At 53.1% G+C, this 15,995-nt stretch overlaps 2 protein-coding genes across 5 annotated transcripts in view; one reads left to right on the top strand and one right to left on the bottom strand.

Moving 5' to 3' along the window:
* Positions 1-15,995, bottom strand: part of THTPA (thiamine triphosphatase) — a 55,616-nt gene that overhangs the window by 19,144 nt on the left and 20,477 nt on the right. The window lies entirely within an intron of this gene.
* The window catches only part of ZFHX2 (zinc finger homeobox 2), a 32,536-nt gene that overhangs the window by 8,695 nt on the left and 7,846 nt on the right, over positions 1-15,995 (top strand). The window contains exons 2-8 of one of the 4 annotated variants that reach the window (XM_083706477.1): positions 5,263-7,787; positions 8,781-9,280; positions 9,597-9,897; positions 11,478-11,543; positions 12,342-12,388; positions 13,524-13,724; positions 15,156-15,288. In XM_083706477.1, the coding sequence (XP_083562603.1) occupies positions 5,318-7,787; positions 8,781-9,280; positions 9,597-9,897; positions 11,478-11,543; positions 12,342-12,388; positions 13,524-13,724; positions 15,156-15,288 (3,718 nt within the window). In that variant the 5' untranslated portion in view covers positions 5,263-5,317. Of the gene's footprint in view, positions 1-371; positions 7,788-8,780; positions 9,281-9,596; positions 9,898-11,477; positions 11,544-12,341; positions 12,389-13,523; positions 13,725-15,155; positions 15,289-15,995 lie in introns of those variants that run through there. The other 3 variants (XM_083706479.1, XM_083706478.1, XM_083706480.1) reach the window with 3 other exon arrangements.

Consider the following 15,995-nt stretch of genomic DNA (forward strand, 5'->3'; position numbering starts at 1 on the left):
AGGATGCAAACATCATCAGCCCCCCCCCCCCAAATACCCCATTTCTCCTCCATGAATTTATTCCTCATTGGGTTTTCATCCCTCTCTCTTCCCCCTCCATCTCTGCACTTTCTCTCTCTCTCTATCCCACCCCCCCAAGCCAAATCCTTTCCCATCCCCTCCCTCACCCTTTTCATCTCCTCCATTTCTCTCTCTCTCTCTCTCTCTCTCTCTCTCTGCTGCCTTCTTCTCTTCTCCCCCTCCCTCATCTGTCACGCTTTGTCCTTTGCATTCCCTCCACTTCATCATGCTGGGGTTGACCCCCCCTTATTTCTTCTCTCCCCCCCCCCCACAACATCCTTCCACTATCTGCCTCCCCACCCCCACCCCACTTTGGCCGTGGCCTCTGTTACCTGACCCACTGACCCAAGGAAATACATTCCTCAGGATTGGGGCCTGCATTTCTCTATACTATATGTATTTTCTATATGTATTTTCCTTCTCCTTTCTGCCTCCTCCAATTCCCCCCCCCCCCTTTCACTCCCATTCTCTCTCTCCCTTTCTCATTCCTATTCCATTCTCTACATCACGCCTCCTGCAATCTCATATCTCATTTTTCTTCCTCCTTTTTTTCTTCCTTTCTTCCCGTTCTCTCTCTCTCTCTCTCTTTCATCCCTCCTTTTCTCTCTCTCTGTTCTCCCCCCCCCCCCACAATGCAATAACCAACCAACCAACTCACCCCCCCTCCCCACCAAACGCCTTTGTGTCTCTGGCTCCCTCATAATAAATATGCAGCAGCCGCCTAATTATGTCTCCCGCCTCCTTTTCTCCTTAATGAGACAATTTGCATTGACTAACCACCCTCTGAAGGGGGAGGGGAAGAGAAAAGGCATGGGGGGGGGGAGAGAGAAGAGAGGAAGGGCGCAAGAAAGCACATTTTCTCTTTTTCTAACCCCCCCCCTCCCTCGCCACCAATTCTTCCTTCATTACAAGCAGAGGAATGAACAGAAAATATTAAAAAGTTAACAGGGTGTCTTTCCTCCTGGGACGCAAAGATAATAATGTTAAAGGGCTGAGGTGGGCAGACGACCGAGGGGGGGGTTTGTGTGTGGAGGACAGACAGGAAGGAGAAGAGGAGAAGCTGGTTGTGTGGAAACCAGGGAGGTAGATGTGGGCCTCGGGTTCAGGTAGGGCAAAACATGGCTCCGGGTCAAAACCTTGCCAAGCTGTTGCCAGCCAGAGTGGACAATATTGAGCTCGATGGACTAGGAGTGTTCCCATGCGAAGGGATTTTGGGGGTGCGCATGTGTTGGGTTGTGCGGCTGGTATCTTTGCCAGCCCAACTCCGTCTCCACTCCCCGTGGAAACCGGTTTGAAGCCTTTTTGGTTGCCATGGCTCCCACTACTGATACGGAGGGTGATATTTGTGGTGGGCGGGGGCGAAGGAATATCTCCTCTCCTTGCCCCCCCCAAATTATCTTCAACTCCCAGCATCATTTGGGGGGGGAGGTCATGCCAGCCCACACTTAATTTGGCTGGGGCTGCCGCCCTGTGAAAAGTCAGACGAGGGGGGGGGGGGTTAGGGATTTTCAAGAGGGAATACCCCAAGTTTCATTTCCCTGAGGGGCAAATGCCCCTCCCCCCCACAAATTTACAGCGATCGACAATTATTTATAAAAGCATTCATATACCAGCCTCTCAGCAAACATCAGGGGGGTATATAGCAAACATAAAAAAAATTAAAAGCAACAACAACAAAAGCACCATGGCAAATGTTGGGATCGTCCAGTAGTCTAGTTCTGGGATAGACCCTTCAGAGGTTGAGCCAGAACTCAAATCATCCCTAACCATTGGTCATGCTGGCCGGGGCGTGCTAAAGTTGGGTGTGCAACACAACTCAGAGGCGTACATGTTCCCCCACCTCTGATCTTGGTTCGCTTGGATTCACTATGGGGGGGGGGAGCTGAGAAACTCTTGCGTGGAAACTCTCCTGCCTTGTCATGGCTGGGTTAGTGGTGTGTCAGAATGTTAGCTGAAGAGAGGATTTGGAGCTGGATAAATGGATGAGTCATGTGGTTTTTTTGGGCAAAGGGTTGGCAAGACAGGTATGTCAAGTTCGCAGGAGTTGGCAGGGTTGAGGTTCACGGCAAAGAGAAACGGCTTTCACGCAGAAAGCACCGCCGATCTGTGGAACGCCTTGCCACAGGATATCGCGGTTGCCGCTGCCGTTCTCTGCCTCCGCCAAAGGAATGGCAAATCCATGAAGGACGGGTCAGCTGTTGATGCCTGCTAGTCCTAACTCCTGGAAGGGCATGTCGTGTGGGCCCTCGTCCCTCTGAGCTGCAGAATCACAGTTTGGAAGGGTGGCGGACATTTGAGCTAGCACAACCTTCCTGGGAAGGGATATTTGCTGAAATAACATTACAAATCAGAGTGTTCTGTGTAATCTGCGTTTTGGTTTATTAACAATTTTTAAGGAAGACCAGCTTGCTTTATTCTATAAGGTGGGGAGTGGGTGGGTGGAGAGAAAGAGATACCGGTAAGTGGATTGACAAGTAGACAAGTAGGTGATATCTAGCCTTGATGTGTTGTGACTGAAGGAAATTGAAACAAAAATGAGGAGTTTTATAGGGCCTTTTTGGTGGTGGCTCCGAAGCTTTCTGGATCTCTCTCCTAAGACCTTGCATTCAGAAAACTATTTGTTTGTTCGTTTCAGCTTTTGGCTGAAGAAGTTTTCGTGCCTCTGGTTTTGACTGCTGCCCGGAATATATTAGAATGTCACGTCGAATTGCTTTTTGGGGGAGAAATTGAAATGAGGATAATGAGGATATTGGCGATGTGTTATGGAGGAAGGTGCTTAAAATGTGCAGCAAACACACTTTTTCTTAAGTGAGTAGACCTGCGGATGGACTTGGGGCGAGGGTGGAGTTCGAGTGCTGCGGTTTGCCCTTCCTAACAGGCTGTGGGCCCACACCTGCGCGTGCCGCCGTCTGGCCTGGGGAGATCTGTAGATAGGTGTGCGTACGCGTGCCCTTAATTTCAGACTTAAAGTTTTTCTTGAAAGCCCGCCCTCTCTAATCCTGGATGTCTGGGGAATTAGCTTTGGCTTCTCAGCAGTGAGGAACCTGACATTTTGCAGATGCTGAGATGCAGTGCTCTGCATATAGTGTTAGAAACTGAGATATGGAAGCTAGGAGCTAAATGGCACCTTAAAAAACTAGGTTATGGGCGCAAGAATGGAATGTCTAGGCGTGCTTTTTTATAACAAGAATACAACGCTGAAAATGAATGAACTGCAACCATTATGTGCATTTTTCACGTGATCTCGTTCTTCTCCTGCCTACCCCCCTAATATTCTTCCGGGTGGCCACGCTATGGCAGATGGACGGCGAAACTCACCCCTCTAATATTCTTAAGAGGGTCTCTTCTCCAGTCTTCAGAGAGTGGCTGGAAGTAGGGAGGCAGAAAAAGGTCCTTCTTTCCTTCCAGTCTGCTGTTTTAATCTGAAATCTTAGGCGCTGCGCTGCACCCAGAGCTCAGAAGCTAATGAGATTCCCCGTCGCAAAATGCGCCTAGGACAACAGGAGTTTCAAGCGATGTCTAGATGTCTACGTAAGGGCTGAACTGAGTGCCAGGAAGGTGGGAGGATGAAGTGGCCGTCTGAATGTGGGAGGAAATGGAAACTTCAAGTGGGGCTGGGCAGTTGCTAGGAGAACCTCTTCCTGCCTCTAACGGGTTGAGCAGAGAATGTGGGGATGGATGCATTTGCCTAGCGCTTGTATGTTGCAGAATGGAAGGATTCCTGTTTTTCCTTGCCTCCTCCCCCACTTGTATCAGCTGCTGGCATGCTAAGCTATTAATTTGCATTGCAAATCCTTCCCCAGCCCAGATCGAGAAGAAGAGCCATTTGCTTTCCCCCCCTTTCCAGTAGCCGGGCTGTTTGCCCAGAGTCCTCCTCATGTTTTTGCAATTGCCCTTCCAGGAGTCCCTGACCCACCCACCTCCATCCTGCCATAACCAGCTCTCCTCTCCCCGTATTGGGAGCTGATTTAAGACGAGAACGGGCATAGCTAGACAACATGCAGCTTGAATAAGTTCCCATTGAACATTTCTGGCCTTTCTCGAAGCTGGGACCTTTTGCACATAAAAGCACGCACTATATCCCTGGGCTAGGAGTATAAGAACTACCTTATATCTCAATAAGCCTATCCCTGGCCTGCAACGGCTCTCCACGAAAGGAGTATTTATTGTCCTCTGCTGGTCCTTCCAAACTTGAGGGGCCCTGAAATTGAACCTGGACCTTCTGCAAGCATAGCATGCGCTCCACTGCCGAGCTAAGGTCCCCTCCCATAGAGTTTGATTGGCAGGGACCCCAAGACATCCCATGATATTACAGTCATCAGCGAGAGAGCAGTATGTGCGAACGCTCCTCCAGAGTATAATTTGGGGGCAAGAGTGGTGGAAGCTCTTTCAGGTGTTGGCACAATCACTTTGCCCATCCAGAAGCAGGATAGGATGAGGAAGAGGTTGGTGGCGGGTGCAAGCAAGGCCTGTCTAGGAAAGGGATTCAGCTCCGTGGTAGAGTATCTGGATGGCATGGAGAAAGATCCACATAGGGCTAGGAGAGAACCCTGCCTGAAATCCCGGAGAGCAACTGCCGGCCAGTGCAGACAACACAGAGCTAAACAGATCACCGGTCTGACTCTGTACAGTCGTACCTTGGATCTCGAACGCCTTGGCTCCTGAATAAATCGGCTCCCAAAAAACTGAAACCCGGAAGTGAGTGTTCCGGTTTTCGAACGTTCTTTTGGAAGCCAAACATCCGACAGGGCTTCCGCAGATTCCGAATTGGCTGCAGGACCTTCCTGCAGCCAATCCGAAGCCGCGCTTCGGTTTCCAATCGTTTTGGAAGTCGAACGGACTTCTGGAACGGATTCTGTTCAACTTCTAAGGTACGACTGTATAAGGAAGCTTCGTATGTTCCTACTCAATTATGCTAAAGTCACTTTAGATGAAGCAGCCTTCCACACCATATATTTAAAGCAGTATCATTTTGCTTTAGGCAGCCATGGCTTCCCCCAAAGAATTCTGGGAGTTATAGTCCATTAAGGGCGCAGATAGTTGTTTGGAGACTCCAATTCCCCTCTCAGAGCAGTTCAAGTGTCAAATTGTGCCCTCCAGTTGCTTTGCACAGCAAAAGTTGAGGAAGGTCTGACACAGGGGGAATTCAGAACGAGAAACAAGATTTCACACCTGGCTGCCTTTTTTCTGTTTCCCCTTCAGGGTCTCGGCTCCCGTGCTGAGATGACCCCTCCGCACCCCTCGCGCCTGCACCGCCATGGACGCCCCCTCTAACTCTGCCTCCTCCTCCTCCTCCTCCTCCTGCTCCGCTGCTGCCCCCCCGGCCGACGGTCAGGATGACAGGGCCGCGCCTCGGCCCGCTCAGGACTCTCCTGCCTCTCCAGCCACCAAAGAACCCCCCCTCTCGGACCCTTCCTCCTCTTCCTCCTCTGATGCCCCCTCTCCCAACGACACCATGAGGCCCTGCTCCGGTTCCCAAGCAGCGCTGGGCTCCGCGAAGCTCCCGGCCGCCATCTTGCCCGGGCCTCTCCTCCAAGCCGACTGCGGCCTCGTGACGCCAAACCCACCGCCTTCCCCGCAAGCGGCGCCACCCGGAGAAGATGGGAAGAAGCAGGAAGTAGAAGGCGGAGGAGAGGGGGAAGAGGACGGCGGGCTCAAGGCCCCGCTCTTCTTCTCCGCCGAGGGCTCGGCCTATCTCCTCAGCGGCGGCCACGTTCTCTTACCAAAGGGCTCCCTAAGCACCACATCTCCCCAGGTGTCTGTCCTCCACGTCCAATGCGGTGGAGGCCCAAACCAAGGCTTTACGTCTACTGACCAAATGTCCCAGAATACCTCAGCGCCAGGCGAGTGGACCCCTCACGGCGCCTTCTACAGTTTCCGACTGGCCAGGGCCCCCCCTCGAACCATGTCTGCCAAAAACGCTCCCACCAAACCCAAAGATGCCCCTGCCGCCGCCCTGGCGGAGGACGAGGAGAACCTCAAAAGGGAAGCCGGCCTTGGCCGAGAAGGGGAGCTGCCGTCCCCACCCATCTGGCTTTGCCTGATCTGCCGCCTCTCCTTCTGCCGGGGGCGCCCCTTGGCGGCTCACGCCCGCGTAGCCCACGGGGCGCAGCTGAGCCCCGACGAATGCCAGGCCCTGTCTGGAGGGGCTTCTGCCGTGTTCCAAGGCACCGCGCTTGGCTTCCTCGAACCAAATAAGCCCACCACCAAGGGAGACCTCAATGTCCGAATGTGTAGCAGATGGGTGAATGTAACGGAGGAGGAGGAGGAGGAAGAGAAGAAGAAAAAGAAGAAGAAAGGGAGCCCAGGAAAACCATGCGAGCCACCAGATGCCAAAGAGTCAAGGGTCAGCGGCGAGCCCTGGGCAAAGAGAGGCACGGAGGAGAAACCAGAAGAGGAAAAGGAGGAGGAAGAGGAGGAGGCAGCAGCAGTGGCGGCCGAAAATCAGAAAGGGGAAGGGAGGCTTCTCCCAGACCAAAGCTCACATGGCCAAAGCCCACCCACGGGTGCCAGCACCCCGCTCTCAGAGACGCCGCTGAAGAAGGCCAACAGCAACAATGCTGCAGCTGACGTAGGGTTGCCCAAGGAAGACGCCAACGTAGAGTTGGCCAACGAAGCCGTTGGGTTGGCCAACGAAGCCTCCAGTGCAGAACTGGCCAGAGACAGCGCTCGCGCCGAGTCAACCAGCGGAACGAACAGCTCCGGGTTGGGCACCAAAGTGAACAGTGACAGCCCAGCCAACACCAACCCGGACGCCGGTCGGGTTGGGTTGACCCATGAAACTGGCGCAGCCGACGTGACGCATGGAACCGTCAGTGTTGGGATGGCCAACGAGATGGTGAGCACCACGTTTGAGGTCAACAACGGGCTGAGCGGTAGCAGCAGCAGCAGCCACAACGGAGGGCACTCGCTTTCCTTTGGGGAAGACTTCACTGCCATGGCCTACTCGGGGCTGACTTTGTCCGGCCACATGTCCTTGCTCCACTCGCGCAACTCCTGCAAGACCCTCAAATGCCCCAAGTGCAACTGGCATTACAAGTACCAGCAGACCTTAGACGTCCACATGAAGGAGAAGCACCCCGAGAACAACAGCCACTGCGCTTACTGCAGCACCGGCGGGCCGCACCCTCGCCTGGCCCGGGGCGAGAGCTACAACTGCGGCTACAAGCCCTACCGCTGCGAGGCCTGCAACTACTCCACCACCACCAAGGGCAACCTCAGCATCCACATGCAGTCCGACAAACACCTGGCCAACCTGCAGGGCTACCAGGCCACGGGGGGAGGCGGCGGGGCCCCCTCGGTGGCGGCCCCGGTGGCGCCGACCCCGTCGTCGCCCGAGGAGAAGGAGTCAAAAGGCAAATCCTCCTGGCAGTGCAAAGTGTGCAGCTACGAAACCAACATCTCCCGCAACTTGCGCATCCACATGACCTCTGAGAAGCACATGCAGAACATGCTCCTGCTCCACCAGGGGCTGCCCCTGGCACTGCCCGGGCTCCTGGGGCAGGCCCAAGCCGCGCCAGGGGGCAAGGGGCAGCCGGAGCTCTTCCAGTTCTATGGCGCTCAGGCCCTGGGCCACTCGCACCATGCACACCCCCACCACGCTCACGCCGCGGGCAGCTCAGCCCTGCGGGGGGACAAGCCCATGGAGCAAAGCCAGATCTTGCTCAACGGAGGCTTCCCACACCTCAACGCTGCGGCTGGCAGGAAGATGGCTGTCTTGGGCTCAGGTAAGCGATGGTCGCCTCCCCTCCCCAATCATGGCCACCGCTGCTTCTGTCCACGTGGAGATCTAAAGCCTGGGTGGGAATCTCAATTGATAATGAATAGGCCTCTTGTGTTGTTCGTTCTCTCCCTTCCCTTATAGACCACATTCCCACAATACATTTAAAGCCCTGTGAACAGTCATGGCTTCCCACAAAGAATCCTGGGAGCTGTAGTTTGTTAAGGGTTCTGAGAGACCCCTTATTTCTTCCCCAGAGCTACACCTCCAAGGGCTGTGACTGTTTGAAGGGGTATCAAAGAGCTTTAAATGTGCTGTGTTAACATGGCCACAGTCTCTACTCTTGTTTTGTTTTTTAGTCTTTGCAGTTTTTCTTTCCGCTCCTTTCTGTTTTGCTCCTCTCACTCGCTATCTCCCCAGCCTCGGTGTATTGCCATTATGTAGTTTGTGATTTTCATATTGCATTTTCGTGTTGCGAACTGCCTTGAGATTTACGGATGGTGGGCGGCATGCAAATTTAATCAATAATAATAATAATAATTAATAATAAGGGACGCAGGTGGCACTGTAGGTTAAACCACAGAGCCTAGGGCTTGCCGATCAGAAGGTTGGCGGTTAAAATCCCTGCCACGGGGTGAGCTCCTGTTGCTCAGTCCCTGCTCCTGCCATCCTAGCACTTTGAAAGTACGTCAAAGTGCGAGTAGATAAATACGTACCGCTCCAGCGGGAAGGTAAACGGCGTTTCCGTGCGCTGCTGTGGTTCACCAGAAGCGGCTTAGTCATGCTGGCCACATGACCCGGAAGCTGTACGCTGGCTCCCTCAGCCAATAAAGCGAGATGAGTGCCACAACCCCAGAGTCGGTCACGACTGGACCTAATGGTCAGGGGTCCCTTTACCTTTACCTATGTGTAAAAAATAATAATGATAATAATAATAATAATAATAATAATAATAATAATAATAATAATGTTTTGGAGTGTGTCCCCTCTCCGTCCATAGGCAGTCATTCTGCCGCCCTTCTCCCCACAGCTCCTGCATCGCTCTCTCCAGAGCCCGCCCCACCTTCCCCGCTGCCGCCCCACTCTGCGCCAGACTTAGGGGCTCCCCAGAGGCTATTTGGGTGCCTGGTGTGCCAAGCCTTCAATACAGACAGCCTGGAAGCGCTCCTGAGGCATGCATCGGCCCCCCGCTCGCTGCCCGAGGCCGAGTGGAAGGAGGTGTCGGGCGACTTGCACCGCTGCCGGCTCTGCGCCTACGGCACCCAGCTGAAGGCCAACTTCCAGCTGCACCTCAAGACCGACAAGCACGCCCTCAAGTACCAGCTGGCGGCCCACCTGCGCGAAGGGGGCAGCCTCGGGGCCCACATGGGGGCGGAGCTTCCGCTCGGCCCGCCCCTCCACCTGCACTGCAATCTCTGCGAATACGAGACCAACAGCAAGGAGAAGATGAGGCTGCACGTGGCGGGAGCCGGCCACCAGGAGGCGCTGCAAGGCTACAAGGTGCCGGGGTCTGAGGGGAGTGGGCGGGGCTTGTGGATGACACAGGGAGCGGCCTTCCTCCAACTCCTGCTAAATGGGGGCGGAGCTAAGCTGTCCTTTTCAGGGTGTTCCTAACAGGAAGTGGGTGGAGCCAAGCAGAAAGGGGGTGGAGCCACAGGAATGGGAGGGGCTTTAGAGGAATGGAGGCATGCCATAAGAGGAAAAGGGTAGGTGTGAGAAGGGGCAGGTGGGAGCCTCTTCTCAGAGGGAGCCACCTGGAACGTTGAACGGATCCCATGTCCTTGCTATCTGCAATTCTTTCCTTCTCTCCCACTAGTTCCTTCTGGAAATGGAGGCCACATCGGCAGCGCCGCCGGCCCCCGAACCTGCCCCGTTCCGCTGCCTCCTTTGCAACACGGATGCGCCGAACCGCCTGGCCATGATCCAGCACCTCCGCTCTCCCCAACACCGCGACTCCCATGGCCAGTGGCGCCTGCAGCTCCTCCAGAACGGAGAAAGCACCCCGGGCCTCGAGAGATACATCTGCTTTGCTCCCGCCAACCCCGCTGGTAACGGCCCTGCAGGTTGGCCATGGCGGGCACCCCGTGCCGCCGGAGAGGGTGGCAAACCCACAGAAGGTGCTAGGCTGCAGATTTGCATTGAATGAAGGGCATGAATGGTGGATGGTGGGGGAATAGCAGCAATAGTAGTAGGGGCTGAATTTTGAGGAGAAGAAACAGCAATTCTTGCAAACGTTCAAAGTGGCAAGGCTGTGGGAGGTTGTTTTTTTTGGGGGGGGGAGAACTGAAGGTCGGATACCAAATACTCTTTCATTCCTCCATTGTCTGCCTGCCTTCTCCCCCCCTTCTCTCTTTCACACCCCCTTTGCTTCGCCACGTCTTCCCCTTTTGCTCTGCGTTTAATGCATGCCTGTGTCCGCAGATATTCAAGCGAGAAGCTGCTGAACGCTCCATCCTCCTCTTCTTCCACCGCCGCCAACCTCCCTCTCCTTCTCTCCCTCCCCCTCCCCCCCCAGCTTCATAATGGATTATGACAGATACTGGGGTGGTTGCCTAGCAACCCGCAGGAAGAATGAAGGAGAGGAGAAATGAGAAAGAGAGATGTAGGGACCGCAGCCGGGCCGGGGGGGGGGGGGGAGGAAAAGAGGGAAAAAGGGAAGAGAGAAAGAAATAGGGAGGAAGGATAGAGATCGCCTTTCCTCCCTTCCTCCCCTTCTCCTAGCTGGTAGCTGCCCTCATCCACCTCCCGTCAGGTGCCCAGGGCGGGCACCCCCCTCCCCACGTGATGCGACTTGGCCTGGTTCCCAGCTTCAAATTTATCTTTCAAAACATTGTTGACCCTGCAAATGTTCCGCCTTCCCCTAACGCACACCTGAGAGTGTGCATAAGTGTCAACAAGGATCAGCTGCATAAAATGCATTTAAAATGTGGGAAGGGGGGCTGTGTTGGTCGTGGGGAGGGCTAGTGAGGGGGTCCAGTCCTGAGGGCAGACTCCAAGCCAAAAGATGGGAATGGGTGGCTTTGGCTGGACGGGTGAAGCAGTCCTGGATAAATGGATCATTTATTTATTTTTTTGAGCAGGGACCTTAGTGGAAGTGAGAGCATAGGATGCGGGTGTCCGGGGTGGGTGGCTGCTTACGTGGGGAAGATTTGAGGCAGTTAGGACAAGGCAATAGGGAAAGTGTGCACCGGGAAAGGGGGGGTGGGTTTGCCGGATGAGAACACCCTGCGTTGTGAGAAATGGAGGTCTTAACATCTTGGCGGGTGTATTGAATAGTGTTAATTGAGTTGCCAATGGCAGTGAGGTTGCTACTGCCGGGCGGGAAGGCAAGTCCGTTCGATATTAACGATCCCACTTGGGTTGAGAGTTTAATTAGTCTCTGACGAGGATAAAGTCCTGGATCGTGCGTCATGCCGGCTCTCGCAGCGTCGGCGGCGGAATTCCCTCCTCTCTCGTCTCCCTCTCCCCCCCACCCCACCCCCAGGTTTCCCACCTTCCAAACTCCCAGGTGAAAGAGGAGGAGCAGGGATATCGGCCAGGCTATCTGGGTGGTGGAGGGCTCTGGAAGTTGGGCCACAGCTCCCATCATCCCAGACCGTTGGCTGGGAGCTGGTGGAGTCCAGCAGCATCTAGAAAGCCCACCCCCCCATTTCCCTTCTCACCCCACACCCACTTATGGTTCTCTCCCCGTCTCTAGGGAAAGAAACAGTACCAGAGAACTTGCCCCCCGAAAAGGAAACGCAGAGTAAAGCCCAGGTGGCTGGTGAGTGACTCCTCCCCTCTTGTGCAAAGCCACGCCCACTGCCGAGGTTGCTCCGCCTTGAAGCCACGCCTACATTGCTGGCCACGCCCCTAACCCCTCCCTCGTGGTGGCAGTCTGTGCGAAAGGCTCCTCCCATTCAGGGGTGCCAAACACCCCAAATGTTTGTGCCCCTCTTGATTCCCCCAGTGCCACCATCCCTTAAGGCGGCAGTATTCTGTTGAAAGGGGCAGCCATCCCCAACCTGGGGGCTGTAGCACCAGGAATATGAAGAAAAGACCCTGCAACGCCTTCCCTCGGTTTTGAGTGTTGTCTTAAGTGCTGAGTCCCATTTTGCCACCACGACTGCTGCAAAAGGAATAATACCAGGGGTATTTGTGGGCGAGTCCTAGCAAGTCTCGCTCCTCGCTTCCGTGAGGCTGGCTGTTTTTATTATCCTTATTAAATTTATTACCTGCCCTTTTCCAGCTGGTCCCAGGGCGGGTTATGGCGATTTTAAAAAAAATTCAGCATTTCAAATGTCTTGCGCTTGCAGGAATAGGGATGGTTGCATTGATGGGGGGGGGGCGGCAGCCGCCAAGGCATCCTTTTCAGGGTGCCTGATCCAATGCCCCCCCCCATTCAGCTGTCCCCACTGCAGTGGGTGGAGGGGTCCTTGTCTGGTACCACCCCCAAGAGCGCCTCTCTCACCACACCCCTCCATCAGGCCTCAAAGCCCCTTGGAGCTTTTAACCGCCATTTTGAAAGTGTCTGCAGGAAAACACCATAATGTTCCCCCCCCCCTTTCTTTCCTTCCTGCAGGTTCTGATGAGACTGAAACGAAAGCTGGAGGTGTGGGAGACACTACAGTGAGTGGCGCTTATTGGGGGGCTTTGCGGGTGGGGGGCAGAGGTGGGGGAATCACACAGTGTCTCTGAAGCCCATCTCCTCCATTTTAACCCTCTCTCTACACGATTCAATGGCGGCAGCCTCAAACAACCCAGTGAAACTTCACTTGGCAGATTAGATTTTTTTTGCTTGCTTGTTCCTGGTGGGGGTCCAAATGGTTGAATAAAAAACAGAAATTAAGCATCTCTGCCTAGCGGGGGGGCGGGGGATGAGATCCACCCTGATGAAACAAATTGGGCATGACCAGCTGTGAAATACACAGTGTTAACCATACCACTGCATCTTCAAAGCCTGTTTCTTGAATGGGATTGTCTACTTATAATGGTCCCATCCTAATAACATTGCACTGCCATGCATCCCACTTCTCTGTCTGTTCTGATGCTACCCTTGCCCAGCCCAGAAAGGCCCCCTCAAGATGAAAACGTTGGCAAGGCTGTGTAGACGGGATCAGATCAGTCCTTGCAACAAGCCCTTCGATGTTAACTAGCGTTGAGTTTATTATGCCCGTTTTACAGCTGCCCCCCCCCCCCCGAGCACACGAGCACGGACCTGGCGGTCCAGGGAACAGAACCTCTCATTTTCGCTCGGCTCAACCCTTGACCCGCCTTGTGCTTTCTGCAGATACCAATCAGCCCTTAGGTGAAATCCTGACACAGACGCTTTCATGTCTCTCTTTGATCCTTCAGCCTAAGGCCTTTAAGCCACACACATTCCCCGGTCTGCCGCTTGGGGCACTAGCTTGTTTGCATGTAAGAAAAGGCAGTATTTTGGGGGATGGGGAGGGGAGAGAGTTTATTTTCTTCCGAAGATGGCCCAGAACCAAGATGAGCAGGTGGGAGCAAGCATGTGTAGGCTCCATCTTTTTAATGATTACTAATCGCCCTTTGTGATTTCCCTATTAAAAACTTCTTGTTTTCTTTCCTTCTGCCTACACTGACACGCCTCCTCCCTCAAATCCTCAATGAGATATATATGCAAATCCCCCTTTCCCCCCAGGTGCCAGGAAGAGACAGCCTCCTGCTTCCTGGAGCTAAAGTTTTTTCTTTTCTCGGACCTCCATCTCTCCCCCCCCTTCACCTTCTTCCTGCCAAACAGGTGTTCTGCTGCCCCTACTGCAATTACACCGACCAATCAGCCGAAGCCGTCCGGGCTCACACCGTCTCCCAGCATGCCGTGCAGCCCAAATTCCGATGCCCGCTCTGCCAGGAGCAGCTGGTCGGGCGCACCAACCTCCACTTCCACCTCAGCCACATTCACAACGTGGTGCCCGAATGCGTGGAAAAGCTGCTTCTGGTGGTGAGTTGCTGGCTCAGTGGGTATTTCTCCCTGCCCCTCTTAATGTTGGAATCATATGAAGGGTGGAGGGGATACAATCACAGAAACTGCTTTTTCACATGCCACTAACCCTTTGCAGGTAATTCAACAGGTGAAGCTTTTCCTTCTCTGGAAAGCTTGACCTGTTGGGTCTGCGCCTGTCATGCTGATGTCAAAGAGGTGGGGACTGTGCTTGACAATAGGGGCTGGGGAAGATGTGGGGACCCAGTGGTGAGGACAACAGGGGGTTATTGGGTTCTTGTTTTTATTTCGATTACAGTGGTACCTTGGTTCTCAAACTTAATCCGTTCCGGACGCCTGTTCCAAAATCAAAGGATTCCAAACCAAGGCGCACTTTCTCAAAGAACGCAATGCAGAACGGATTAATCCGTTCCAGACTTTTAAAAACAACCCCTGAAACAGCCATTTAACATGAATTTTACTATCTAACGAGACCACTGAGCCATAAAATGAAAGCAATAATCAATGTACTGTGCTATAAAATAAATAAGACAGTGTTGTAGATGATAAAAATTAAAATTATTATTTTTTCCTTACCTCCACTGATGATAGTCATTGTTTGGATGGGGGGCTTTTATCCATTTCCGCAGGCACACAATCAATCCATCAGTAGCTGAACTGTCACAAAAACAAATTAACCGAAAAAGCCTCAGAAACAAAAACCACAAAAACAAAAGCGCCAAACTTAATCCATTCTGGAAGTCCGTTTGACTTCCGAAATGTTCAAAAACCAAGGCACAGCTTCTGATTAGTGCAGGCGCCCAGGCAACAACAGTCGACAGCCACACTGGATGTTTGGCTTCCGAAAAACGTTTGAAAACCGAAACACTTCCGGGTTTTCAGAGTATGGGAACCAAGGCATTTGAGTACCACTGCCCTGAGCCTGGCTTCTGCTGGGGATGGTGGGTTATAAATAAATTTATTATTATTACTAATAATAATAATAATAATAATAATAATAATAATAAATTTGAGAATCAAGGTGCCACGGTATATATCTTGAGGTTTTATATTTTGATTTTGTTCTATGAACCAACCTGAGACCTCCAGGTATAGGGTGGTACAGTGGTACCTCAGGTTACATACACTTCAGAACAAATTAAGTACTTAACCTGAGGTACCACTGTATATAAATTCTAATCATCATCATCATCCAGAGAGCCAACTGGGGGCGTCAGTAGGAGGGAGGTGTTTGGGGCCCCACCAACTGGTGAGCTTTAGCCTGTTTCCACCCTTCGTGAAAAGGCCGCAGCAGCATTTTGTAAATACTTTATAAATTGGGGAGTTCGGCATCCCTGCTCCAAATGATCACTAATAACTGGCCCCTCTCTTCCCCATCCCGCCTTTGGCTCATATAATTCTGCCTTTTCTTCTTCTTGACCTTCTCTCCAGGCCACTACTGTGGAAATGACCTTTGCCACCAAAGTTATCCCCGGCCTCAACCTCCCTCCTGACCCACTTAAGCCAGGCGGGACTCCCAGCTCAGAGCAGGGGGCTGGGAACGAACCTGAAAGCCCTCTTGCTGGTAAGTAGTGTGTGGGCTGCAAAGAGAGGAGCTTTCACCTTTCACCCGCTAAGAGTAGCATCAAGATGCCAGGGATAGCATGGCAACCGGGACGCCTGCTTGACCTTAACCTCCCCTCCCTGGCAACCCTTGCCAAAAAACCCAAAAAATTAAGCAGGAAGAAGCAGCTACTGGCAGGACTAATCAGTGGCTTTGTCGTGCCTATTCTCAAGCTTCTCTGTCTGGAGGGCATGAGGACTAGAAACCTGCTTCCTGGGAAACCCATTAGGATGCCACAAGCGATTGTATTGGTTTGAGAAGCAGTACAAACGCAATCCAATGGTGCACTGACAGAAGCAAAACATATGAAGCAGTGGTGTAGCGTGGGTTGTCAGCACCCGGGGCAAGGCAAGTAATTTGCGGCCCTTAACCCCCAGATGTTGCGCCTGGTGCGGCCGCCCCCCCTGCACCCCCCACGCTACGCCACTGATACGAAGTAACACAAGTCCCTCTTGCAGGGCAGGGGCTGGAAACGCCCCAAATATTTAGCCTTCCTAAATATCAGAAATTGGGAATGAGGTCAAGGCAGTACTTGTCTTGCTCCATTTGAACACACACACACACACCCTACAAAAATTCAAGCAGCTAATTTACACAGATCTACATTTACAGATGAGGCGGGAAGCGTCAAGGTATGAAAAGCGTCAAGGATAAAAAGAAGAATTCCC

Source organism: Podarcis gaigeae, assembly GCF_964106915.1.
Source record: "Podarcis gaigeae genome assembly, chromosome: 13".
NCBI classification, from domain to species: domain Eukaryota; kingdom Metazoa; phylum Chordata; class Lepidosauria; order Squamata; family Lacertidae; genus Podarcis; species Podarcis gaigeae.